We start from the raw sequence: 13,122 nt of genomic DNA on the forward strand, positions 1-13,122 counted from the left end.
TGAATTGTAGAATGCTAAATAGAACTCTCAAGTGGGAGGAAATTGTTTCGAGCCATTTTTTGAGTCTTCTGTTCGTCATTCCATGCTGCACTAATGGCATTTCTCTCCCAACCATACCCTGGTAGTTGAGTGCACTTAAGATGGGTGCAGCCATTGGAGGACAAGCCTCCATGATTCATTAATTTCATAAATTTATGATAAGCATAGCTATTATTAGTACAATGGGTAGAAAACGACCGAGAGAGCCTTGCATATCATTTAATGAGGGAAGGAGGAAGAAATAAAGTAAGAAACTAATCTCTTACGAAGTCGAGGCCCAAGTAACGAGCATTAAATTGTAGCAACGTGCTCCCCATGCATCTTCTCTCTCTAAGCATTTATTTCCGCGCAAATGATGAGGATTCTACGTTGCACTACTGTTGTCACGAAGGATTTTATTTTTCAAAAAACAATAATATAATATAATATAATATTATATTATATTATTTTATATTTATATAATAAAAAATAGAATTTTTTTATGAATATTCTTCTAAATATCGAATTTTGTATGAATATCTTTTCAAAATTGCTATTTGCATGTATACCCTCGTAAAATACTTGTTTTGTTATTCTACTCTTTTTTTTTTATCCTTGTTTTTGCATATGTATCTGCGCCATCTAATATCGTTAAAAAATTAATGGTTTTAAATTAAAATGACTGAAATATTCTCAACGGGTAGATGTGCAAAAAGAAACATTTATAAAACGATCGCAATAGGAGACAAAAAAGTAATTTCAAAATTTTATTTTATTTTTAATTAAAATAAATATGGTTTTTATTAATAGTGTTAGAAGGGGCACATGTACAAAAATAGTATTTTATGACGGTACAGAAATAAATATAAATTTTAAGAGAATATTTATGCAAATTTAAATTTTTAGAATGATATTCATGCAAAAAAATCTTAAAAAATATTATGAAAAAATTGGATAGACTTTAGCATTTTAACTGAGAAAGTAATAATGCAAAAGAGCGTAGATAATGAATTTCTAAATTTTTTATCTAAATTTTTCCTAGAAAATATTTGTTCAGAAAAATATGGATTGGATTCTTAGATAAGTTTTTTATCTTTTTCAAGAAAAAAAGGGACAAGGAGAGAAGAAATAATTCCTCTTGTGTGGTTGTTTGGGGCTTATTTGTTCAGAAATGATCGGCCATTCTTTTCTCTCTCTTTCTCTGTGCTCGTATATATCATTGGCATGTTTCTCCTGTTAATTGGAGATTCCCAGGTCTTCCGACTATGGTTATTATCACCAACCCTGCATGGTGACCATTACTGCAGGATAAGTTATGAGCTATCTCCTTAATTTCCCCTCTTGGAGTAGTACCACCATCCATCACTGTTTCATTTGTGATATGGAGACCCAATGGAAGACGAGGAGCTTGTTATGTCATCCCAGAGAAAGTTCTGCAGATTAAACTCCGTCCGGACTCTAGAGTGATTGCGGCTAGGAGCTGCCGGATCTTTGACATCTCGATTTCGGAGGTGCAGTTGAGGATAGCCTAGTCTGACTTGAGTTATGTCCGACACTTTTTGCCTGCACGTGCTGTAGTATTGGAGGACGATTCGACGATAATTATCGGTTGGATCCAGCGGAGCGCGGGTGGTGTGGGCGATAGCCACCCGCTGCTTAAGGACATTCGGGCTATAGTATGTATGGGGATGGCCGTTTAGGCAAAGTATGTGTACCATGAAACCAATGGGGCAGCACATTAGGTAGCCTCTTATGTAGTTAACCATTCTGGGGAAATCTTTTGCTTGGGGGAGAAAGACTTACTCGGAGCGCTTCGCAAATAGTTATCTTATGATTTTCTTGGATGTATTCGTACCCCATATATGATACATCTGCCTTAGCAAAAAAAAAAAAAAAAAGAAGAAGAAAGAAACTTAGCATTAAACTCTTACCTATTCCACGCACCTGCTGCAATGACCTTAGCTTGTTACATCATCCCAAATTGTTACATCAACATCTGTTGATCATCACATTAGCCATGAAGAACATAGAGATGATATCCAACGATCAATTACTCTGCCCAATGGGACCTCATCAAGCCAGCACAAGATAGATAGAATATCCTAATATACTCATTACTTATGACTTGTTTTTTTTTTTTTTTTAAAAAAAATTGAGCCTTAAAGAAATACAGTTCCATGGCGTGATTCACCAACATGAAGGCCAATAGGGTTATATTTGGACTTGTCTAGAGTGCAAAGTGGTGTAACAATTCAAAATCGTCGCTTTCAAAGAAGTCATGGAAAGCTTTTGCCAATTGGCTTGTGTTGGTGCCAATCGCTTAACGACTTCAAAGAAATTGTGTGGTAGACAATGACAAGGCATCCCTTTTGTATCCGAATTTCTTAAACAAGTCAAAGTCATTGTTCTTTAAAAAACAATTCAAAATCATCGAATGCCTTTGCCAATTAGCTTGTATGGGTGCCAATCACTTATGACATCAAAGAAATCATGTATTAGATAACAAACTGATAAGGCATCTTTTTTTTAATCCAAATTTCTTATTTGTGTTGGTATTATTATACTTGTTATTTTTTATTGTTGCTATTATTAATATATGATGATGATGACGATGACGACGATGATGGTGATAGAAATAGTAATTGGTTAATAAGACTGACAATTGAGAAAAAATTCTACAGGAACTAAATAAAAAAATAATTCCTTATTTTCCAGCTAGTAGCTTAGACATAGTTTTAAAAATTGGATTAGTGATGGACCCAGTCAAATTGTCAAAGCTATTGGGTTATTGGTCCAAGATAGGCTCGAACAATTTATAAATAGAAAATAATAAAAAATTTATATATAAGATAAGAAAAAGAGATGAATTTTGTTTTTTATGAGATAAGACTCTTCCTCGCAATTCTAAAATCAATCATAGGGAATTTAAATAGAACATCCATACCGTTGATCATGATTTATAATACTAAAATGTCTAAAACCAAAGATCACATTTTTTGTGGTCTCTAATATATGTCTTTTGTGTAGATATAAAAATGAATGGTTAAAATGATATGATATCATTTTTCTTGCTGCAATCTCTATTGATTTTCAATCTATCTATATATATTTTGACATGTGTATAGGTCATGATCAAAAGAAGGTAGATTCTTAAATTAAATGCTTTATTATATGTTTTAATATACAATGGAAACCATCTAATTTTGTATTTACACGATGCAAATGTCAGAGGCCATCAAAATATATAATTTTTATTTTTTTACTTTTTTTTTTACATTTTACATCATAATTAATGGTATGTAACTTCCATTTGAATATCCTCTTATTGATTTCAGAACCAAAAAGAGTGTATACTTTCCTTTCAGGAAGAGCAAAACTATGTCTTAGGATATTTTTCACTTTAACTTTTTAGAACTCATTGATATGCACTCAACACTCTCTTTGACTGCAATATAAATAGAAAACTTATGATTCATCTATTTTTAAAAAATATAAGTTATATATAATGTAGAAAGTAATGTAAACTTTATTGACATTTTTATTTTCATTATTCAAAAAATTGATTGTTAAAATATTGAGCAAATAAACACCTTTTAAATAGCATAGATATAATTTTTATCACTATATAAATTACCAAAATCCATAAATTATCTTGGTGGTTGAGAGCTTTAAAATCAAACAAGAGATTGAATCTACGCCCGACCCCTATTTATTATGATTTCAATGTTTTCAGTCTAATGCGAGCAAATTATTTTTTTAAAAACTAGCCAAGTTAGCACTTCTTAAATGCATTTTCAATCCCATGTGAAAATCCAACTAGCTAGATCCAATTTACCAATTTTTTGATATGGCATGCCAGTCTTATCCTGTTTTTATAACTGTGGCCTTAGAAATAATAAATACCAAAAATAAACATTCATGATTTCGAATATTAATAATAATCATATCAAAAATAAACATGCTTAACATATTACATCGAGTATTAGACATTATTATCTATCCAAATATAGATGAACCAATGATATTATTGGAAGAATACCTTTTGAAGCTCGTCTTTTTCACTTTTTAAGAAGAGAAGTTAAGGATATTCATATTGTTTATTATAGTTAAGCATTCTTCTAAAGAAAATTATGGTATCTCCGTTCTTAAAGCAGAGTTGAGGGCTCTCTGAAAGGGCATCATCTATGCACGATTTGCCTTATGAACGAATTATATTCACCAAATTTGTTTATGAAGATCGAGTAGATCTAAGGTCAGTATAGAACTAATAATGAATATATGCCATTGCAAGGTATTCGTGAGTTGATGATGGACTGTGATACTTTTTGGGCCACTCATATAAATTTGTAGTTGATGTGCAAGAATATTTCATATATATTATTATTTTAGCCTGTACCTTGGCCAATTCGGCCTATAAAAAAAAAAAAAAAGGGGAAATATATGGCTTTGGCTCACTTATTTGCGGTGTGCTGTACCAATCCACTGCTGCCACGAGCAGCAATATTTTAAAAAGTATTTTTCCAAAACTAAAATAATGAACGATTGCAGGGCCTACGATTTCACAAAGGAATTAATTGAGGCTCAGTTGCTTTAACCCTGTTGAGTCCTTATCTCAACCCTGTCAGTAAAAAAATCCATCAATCTGAGCCATTCGGTGGATGAGACATCCCCTTCAAGGGGGAAGACTGCAGGTACTGGGAACAGAACTGACCTTCGTAAATGGATTCCCCCGGGGAGAGGAGTATTTTTTTTATTGATTGGTAATAGAGGATGGAGACGTCGCTGGGTGTTTGTGGGAATCCCTCCCGGCTCGTCCTTTTGGGACGGACGGTGGCGTCCGCTTCCATCCCTTGGTTTCCAATCCATCTCAATCCTTGCCTAATCCTTTCGCCCTCCCAATCCCGTAGTCCAAGCTATCACGCCTCGCCCCCTCGTCTCCTTCTCTTTCCCGTCGTCCTCCTGTCGTTGCCCTCCTCTCTTTCGCTCGTTTTTCTGCTGTTTGTTCGAGGAAAAAGCTGTGCAATTCCGATCCGGTATCGAGAAATCGTGGCTTGGGATTCGGTTCGTTGCTTGATTTGTGATCGGGGTTTGTTTTCTTTGCACATTCTCTGTAAAAGCTCTGGTTTTGATGGCTGTTTTCGGTTATATGTAGGAGAAATTTATGAGAACTTTTTTTTTTAGATATTGTTATTTGCCCCCCGATTCGGTTTCAAGATAGATTCTTTCGATGCTGGGGTTGGGATTTGTGGATTTTAATGCAATGTTCCATTTGTTTTATTTGCTCGTTAGACAGATAGAGGGAGGAGGAGGGGGAAGGGAATCTCTTGGATTCTCTTTATTGCTATGGTTCTGAAACACATGGTTATGCATGTGCTTGAAATGAATGTATTTCAAATTGAATTGCTGTAATGTAGTTGTTTTCGTTTTGTCTGTAAGCTTATTTATTGATGGCAACATGTGCCGAGTTGAAACTGTATGTTCTTTTTATCCTGCTCTTCATTTCATTAGCATTCTCTCAGTCCCTTGTCCTCAGCTAGTGGGTTATGGAAATTAAATAATCTCTTATGTAAGATGAGAATTGCTGTAAGGGTATTTCGTGCTTGCTTTTCCCACCATGATTGTCCTTAAGATTAGAGTTCATGAATGGATAGTTGCAAGAAAGTACGATGCTATGGGTATTTTGAACATATTTCTGACACTTGTAATCGTGTAGATTCCTTTTTATTTTAAGTTTGGTGTTTGCTTTTGTTTCTTGGCTAGTAGCACTTACTCCGTAAGCTCTAGTTTTCAAAGGATTTTCTTCAATTAAGAATTATCTTATTTCTAAAGCATTATAAACCATGGTTATTTCACCATCATGCTCCCCTAGAAGATAAACCCATCGCTGACATCTTTATCGACTAGATTTGAGGCCAGATAGGTGAACTTGATAAATTAGACTAGCATTGTACTTTATAGGTAGATTTAGTCATCGCTGATAACATTTTGGTTGCTTGAGTCGTTTGACACATGCAATTGTATGGTTATTCCATGGTATTGTATAAGATAAAGTCGAAATGTCATAACAATTTAGTTAGAGGTTAGATGTGTTTGGTGTTGCACAAGGGTAGGTGAAGTTGGACTAATTGCATGAAAACTGCATGTCTACCTCAAGGTTAGACGGAATGCTTTTCAGATTTTCTGGGTTTACCAATCCTTTCCCTCAAGGTTTTCATGGAGGTGGTAATAAGAGTGTCAGATAGGTAGCTCCATTTTCTTCTCTTGTTCTTGTTGCACAAGGGTAGGTGAAGTTGGACTAATTGCATGAAAACTGCACGTCTACCTTAAGGTTAGATGGAATGCTTTTCAGATTTTCTGGGTTGACCAATCCTTTCCCTCAAGGTTTTCATGGAGGTGGTAATAAGAGTGTCAGATAGGCAGCCCCATTTTCTTCTCTTGTTCTTTTCATTGTAGCGAAGGTTGTAGTTTGATGAGGTGCAGAGTAGATGCCTGTATACTTGTATGGGTTTCCATATTTGTCAATGATTAGCTGTCTGAGCATAATTTCAGTGTGTGTATACTAATGTTTAGCAATTATAATATAGTTTAATGTTGTGATGTTGTATGGTTGACTAGTTTGTAGCTCAATTATTTTGAAAGTTCTTCTAAAGAATTTCCACCTGTTAACTTACGAAACTATTATGGTCCCAATTTAATATCATATGTTGGTCTTCAAGAATACATGGGGCATGATTGAGACCCTGTTGTTGAGAGATTTTTTCCAGCAACTTGCTGGTTGGGAAATTAGTTTATCTTATGGTGGGACAACTACATTGCAAAGAGCTGTTTTGCACAATATCTAGCTCTACTTCGTATCAAAATTTTAGATGTTGCCCTTTGAATCTAGCGAAAAGGGAACACATTTCTTTGGAGAAGGTTGGGATGCATATCAAGAAGGATAATTAATTTTTGGAAAGGGGTTGTGAAGCTAGAAGAGATGGATGATCGAGCATTATCTGAAGTGCTGAACTGAGTGTTACCTTGAAGATGTTAATAGAGCCACTATGATGCATAGGGCCTTTAGCTCGGGTCATATAAGCTTTGAGCTGAGCTTCTTGTCAAGCCAAGGGAAGCCTCCATTTGATTTTTGCAAGCCATTAATTTTCATGCTTGGCTTGTTTGTGAGCTGAGCTTTAAAATATGTTGCTCTGCTCATTTTCTAATTGAGCCAGGCACAAGCGAGCACTTATTCTAAGCCAAACATGACCTATTCATGCACTTGGAAAGAGTCAGTAATAAGACTCGAAGGGGTGAGGGAGAGGTGTTCTAGGGGGAGTCTGGAAGAGGGGTTTAGTGGCTGGCATCTAGGTAGACAGAGATATGTGGAGGGTAAGTGAAACCTGGGAGAAGAGCTCTAATGGCCTTATAAGGGGTGGGCGAAGTTTATGCTTACACGTGCATGCGTACCCTTTCTCAAATGGGCCTAGCCTTATTCTATATGTCTGCATGTACGTGCATGCATGTTTAGCAGGTAGCTTGTGCAGGAATTTTTGTGTGTATGTTTTGAAAAAAAAAACATATAACTATTATTTACAATGGATCTTTTCATTTGTATATTTCAGTACACATATATGTTTATTTCTGTCTACATGCATATGTGCATTTGTGCATGCACACTTATGCATGTTATTTCTGTGTATTTTGTGAAAAATGAGGCTATAATTAATGTTAACAAGGATTTTTTTCATTCTTGTACTTTATGTTCTTTCATAATGAATATGAAGTTGTTCCTCTGGATGATCTTATTATAAATCCTGTTAGTGTTTTTCCGGCTTTCAATGGTCTAAAGATTTTTGTTATATTCCTCCAGCTAGACCTTTTGGTTAAGATAAATTTTATGTTGCAGGTTTCTAAGCCTTCAGTGATGGCAAGCAAGACCTATAAGTACCAGGCACAGGTACTGGTTAGAGAGTACCTGCTAGCAGATCCATTTGTCCCATGCACCTCTGTGCTTGGGGGCATTTTCATGTGCAAGATGGTATACCTCATCTGCCTTACTTAGCATGTTCTTCTAATTGATGTAATTAAGTGTACGTACAACTGCACATGAAACATATTGGTCATAAATGCAGGTAGTTCTGTCCATAAAAATGGATATGTATGTATTGAGGAGAGATTATAGCTTTTCTTTTAAAAAAATTAACACTACTGGTTTCACACCATATTACTTTCTCTTAAAAAAAATATTGGACCAGTAGATTTAAGAAGAGAGTTGCTTAGTATGGAAAGCTATTGTGATTTTCTACTTCTGAATGTCAATAATATGGTAACTGAAAGTCTGCTTTATATTATTACTTTCTACTTCTCATATTCGACAGCACTGTTCATTACCTTTTGCTGTTTCATTCTAAATTTAGTTATCAACAACTAAGAAATATAATGGAAAATGCCTGTTAATCATACTTTTATATATCTGGTAGTGGATGGAAATAATTTAATTAAAGATTATATGGTAGGATGTGACATATTTAATTTAGCAATTGTGATAATTGATGGACAGCAGCATTGATGTAAATGAATATCAAAAGTCCTAGTCAACCAATTTGGTTTGACAATAACAATATCAACAAAATGTTATCAGCATATTTAGAATCAAATTCTAGAGCTATGAAGAAAATGGGAAAGTTGGAAATAGCATGGGTCAGGACTGTTCCGTGGTAGGGAGGTTATGTCATCTTGCCATACTTAGGTAGTTGATGAAAATCTTTGGGCCACAACAAAAAGTATTATCTATTTATGCGCGCACGCGCGCGCACACGTATGCGTACCATAAGCATAAAGTCTCATCCCAACTATACATGTGTATATATATAGTGTTGGACCACACACTAAATGTTAAATCTTAAGTAAAAAATTTGACGTCAAAAGTCAGTGATGGTCCATCCAAATTGGAGGTCCATGCTGTTGATCATGAACTACACCACTAAACATGTATGCAAATCAAAAAATTCCTCTGTTTTGAAGGTCTTTGAAGTTTGAACTATTCACCAAGTGTGATTATATTTCTTTTATTCATAGTTTCGGAAGATTTTACATAGATTTTCAGTTATCTAAGCTGTTATATTTGTTGTCTTCCGTTCTCTTAAACAGGCATATGATCTTACTCAGTTAATCAGTCCATTTTACTATAAGGGCCATGCTTCTCTTACAAAGATTCAACGGATTGAGTGGAACAATCGGTGAGAAATCACAGGCTACCTGCATCCGTGTTGTACGTTTTTCTCATATTCATTTGAACCATTTTGCAGGGGTATGTCTAGTGCACATGCCATTTTTATCACGATAATGTCATTATACTTTGTGTTCTTCTCGGATCTATTCTCTGACCGTCTTGAGGGGCTAATTACATTTCGAAGTTCCAATCTCTCCACTTTTACATTGGGGGTGACATCTCTATCTTTTAGTTTGCTATCATGCAATATGTCTTTGTTTATACTACTGTTCTGCTATCTGAACATATGTTTCTTAAGGTTATATTTAATGTTACATTTTTACAGGTCTCTGTTGGGTATTTTATCACGGACCTTGCCATGATATTTTGGCTATATCCCTCCCTTGGTGGAATGGAGTATGTAAGTAGTGATCTTTGTAAGCCTTATTTAAGCTTGGACATGTGCTCTGTTGTTTATATGTTGACTGCTGTTTTTTGTGTGACACATTTGTGATCAAACACAGCCTTATAGATCTTCATTATCACTTCATATATCAATCAAGAGAGTCACTTTGTTCCAGAGTTACAGTGGACTGATATGGTGATATCTTTTTCAGGTTCTCCATCATATCATTTCAGTATGTGCAATAGCGTATGCCATGTTATCTGGGGAAGGGCAGCTATACACGTATATGGTCCTCATCTCTGAGACAACCACTCCAGGGATTAATTTGCGATGGTAATTTTGTTGAAGGTGCAATCAAACAACAAAACTTCAAGTATTTCCACCTGTTGACTTTTTGGCATCTTCTGTTTCGTGAAGGTTTCTTGACACTGCAGGAATGAAAAGGTCGAGGGCATATCTTGTTAATGGCGTTATGATGTTCTTTGCATGGCTGGTGAGTAGAATAGATGGCTTTCATTATTGTATGTTGTAAACTGAAAGGTACCTAAAACTCACTGCACAGACTTAGCAGATTTAAAAGAATAGAGCAACTTAGCACTCGTGCTTTCATACGCTTTTTTCTTTTGGCAATATTTTGGAAAAAGGAGTTACCATTATATAAATTGAAAATATGGATGGGTAGTTTGGACATAGAAAAAGTTACACTCACTAATCTCGTACTAGTTCAGAAAAAAAGTGATTTTTAATCAGATACGTTATGTAAACTTATATAAGAGTCCTACATTGGTAGCTTAGTCTTCTATCAGTTGTCGAATCGCCTTTGGAGTCACAGCTTATAAAGCCAAAAACAGGAAAAAAAGGACAAGAAAATGCTGTACCGAATCTTGAAGTGCAAAATTATCTATCCAGGGGGAGAATTTTAGGCTTGTCAGTGTACAACCTCTTTCTAAGTATTTAAATGGGGAAATAACCTTGGTAACTATGCACTTAGGCATTTAATTGATATCCTAAGTAATTTGTGCGTAACTATAAAATTTTAGAAGCAGGACATAATTAGAAAAAGGAGAGAAAAGATCTATCCAGTTGAGCGACAGTGTCATGTGATAAGAATATGATTTGATTTTATAACTTATTTTTTAAATATGGATTTCTATAGAAAATAAATGGAAATACAAATAAACAAAAGAACAGAAGCATTGAGATTGATAAACATGGCTTTTATTTATTTTATGAAGCAACAAATCAATATGTTGATCAATTAAGCTTAGCCCAATTAAATCAATGCACACGCACTGACACAGGTCAAGAAGGGAAAAGAAAATGGATGATCTTGGAATAGAACACACAAATCAAAGAAGGATACTAATTGGTTATGTTGGGCGTTATCCCATGACATCCAAGGCCACAAAACTGCCCACCGCAGAGCTATGAATTTGAATTGAAAAGCTGAGTGGAAGAAACATACATGGCAGTTATACTCCAGGTGTTCCCATTGCGGTCGTCCCATACTTACCATGTATTTTTTTTATTATTCTAAAAGAATTTTCTTGATTATTCAATTTAAAAAAATGTGTTGTGTTATTGAAATAAACACAAAGCCTGAATGGAAATCCTTTGGCACAATCTAAAAGTGTTTGAACCCTCATTTCAACAATAGAAGTGCATGAGCAAAACTTATTGACTGGTTACAGTTGAAAATCTAAATTAGATCATATATTGTGTATAAATTTCAGCCACTTAGCATTCGGTGAAACTTTGTAAACTCTAAACTGCTGCCTTAGTATTTAAACAATCAAACTCCCAAATAGTTAATTCCAGATCTAAACCATATTTCTGTTTAATGCTATCCTACCAGCTCATAAATCTTTTGAATGTTCTGCAATCTAGTACAAGTCGGCTGTCTAACTGAATGTAATTTTCTGTGTAGGTAGCAAGAATATTTTTGTTCATCTACGTGTTTTACCACATCTATCTTCACTATGATCAGGTATGTCTTGCATCTTCTTTTACCCAAAATTATAATTCTTCATTGATTCATGCTAACCATTATGTCATACTCTTCGCATCTATTAACAGATCAAGCAGATGCATAAACTTGGTTACCTCCTGAGCTTTGTGGTGCCTGCAGCACTGTTTGTCATGAACGTGATGTGGTTTGCAAAGATTCTAAGAGGCCTCAAGAAAACATTGGCCAAGAGGCAGTGAATGAACTGGAAGTTGTCTCTATCTGCCTGTCATTGTCATCATCCGCACTTTGGTGCATCCTTTCAGCTTTCCTGTATAAAGTCATGTATAAATTTGGTGAGGAGGGATAAAAGAAAAAGAAGCTGGGTAGTGAGAGAATTTTAGGGTTAGAGTGGGTATATAATTCTTGTTTTCAGTGTAATTGTTGTATATGAATATGATGCTGTAATTTCTTCTTGCTGAATGTTCTGCTATGGCGATCTCTCTTTTTAGCCTAGGTTTCCTCTGTTTCTGGTGTTTATCTTCTGCTGTGGACTCTGCTTGAGATGGGCCATCTGTTGGTTTTACCGGCGACCAAGCATGAGAACGGCGCACTAAACCTGCATCGCCTCTGTGCTTTCCTCTATCTCCACTGCTTTGGTTGTATCCCTGCATGAGGATGATGCCAGAGCCTTTTGAACTCAAATTGAAGGATGATATCATAGTGGTTTATTTTCGGCATCATATACATAGCACATTCTTCATAGTCAGCTTATCAAGATGATCATCAATATCGTTACTATCATCAATATCATCATTATCATTAATAAGATGATTTTTAAGTTTGTCATTCAAGAATTTGTTTGAAAATACTGTAATAAGTTTGTCATTAGGTATTTGACTAAATATGATTACTTACTTCCAGTAGAATTTAGAACTAAAATATCCTTGGAAGAGGATAGAGTTAAGCGAAGAGAAGAGTTTTCCGTGATATGAGAATGAAAACTATTAGCCTCCCCTGAAATTTGTAAATAAGTGATTATCTATATTGAGCAAGATTTATTTGTGTTTCTGCTAGGTAGGATCTATTGAACTCATAATTCAGCTAAGTAGTAATTTGATTTTGGTTATTCAATCACTTTGACAATTAGAGACATTCTTTCATAAATGAGTACTATGAGTTAATAGAATTTGATCAATCATTTTTTTTCTATTGTTACAATAGAGAACTGAACCAATTTTTTTTTTTTCATCATAAATCGAATCACTGTTAGAAATTCAGGATTCTATTTTATCATTAATCCAATCACTATTTACGTTTTTTTATTTTTCTTATCAATGAATAATTCTCTTTACTTGCACATTCTAGATGTCCCGTAATTTTCAAAAAAGTAATTTAATTGTTGAGATTTGATATGATACTTATGAGATCAATGAGATTGATATTTAAATATTTTTTGTTACAATATAATTATTTGACCTCATATGCAGTACCCTCACCCAATAGTATGTTGTCACCAAAAGCACAATCTTGTATTTCTTCTGGACAATATCTTAATTGTTC

General features: G+C 34.8%; 1 protein-coding gene across 2 annotated transcripts; it reads left to right on the forward strand.

The window, feature by feature from the left end:
• Positions 1–4,713: 4,713 nt before the first annotated feature.
• LOC103705402 (uncharacterized) lies at positions 4,714–12,075 on the forward strand. 2 transcript variants are annotated; one of them, XM_026803993.3, is made up of 9 exons: positions 4,714–5,104; positions 7,904–8,035; positions 9,148–9,236; positions 9,306–9,441; positions 9,555–9,629; positions 9,826–9,947; positions 10,032–10,107; positions 11,542–11,601; positions 11,691–12,075. In XM_026803993.3, the coding sequence occupies exons 2-9, from the start codon at positions 7,922–7,924 to the stop codon at positions 11,817–11,819; spliced, it is 801 nt and encodes a 266-aa protein (XP_026659794.1). In that variant the 5' UTR covers positions 4,714–5,104; positions 7,904–7,921; the 3' UTR covers positions 11,820–12,075. The 2 variants fall into 2 exon arrangements, with proteins under 2 accessions (XP_026659794.1, XP_017697838.3); XM_017842349.3 differs by lacking the exon at positions 4,714–5,104 and having other exon boundaries at positions 7,880–8,035.
• Positions 12,076–13,122: the final 1,047 nt, after the last annotated feature.

The sequence above is a fragment of the Phoenix dactylifera genome, chromosome 9, assembly GCF_051530095.1.
Source record: "Phoenix dactylifera cultivar Ajwa chromosome 9, Ajwa_hap1_PhDact_Kaust_v1.1, whole genome shotgun sequence".
Lineage (NCBI taxonomy): Eukaryota > Viridiplantae > Streptophyta > Magnoliopsida > Arecales > Arecaceae > Phoenix > Phoenix dactylifera.

What these genes read in the sequence shown, in the direction of transcription:
- LOC103705402 (XM_017842349.3), top strand. Translation starts at nt 7,895, where the DNA reads ATGTTGCAGGTTTCTAAGCCTTCAGTGATGGCAAGCAAGACCTATAAG. An exon ending in CGGATTGAGTGGAACAATCG is followed by an intron (nt 9,237 to 9,305) that starts GTGAGAAATCAC and finishes ACCATTTTGCAG; the next exon opens with GGGTATGTCTAGTGCACATG. An exon ending in CCAGGGATTAATTTGCGATG is followed by an intron (nt 9,948 to 10,031) that starts GTAATTTTGTTG and finishes TGTTTCGTGAAG; the next exon opens with GTTTCTTGACACTGCAGGAA.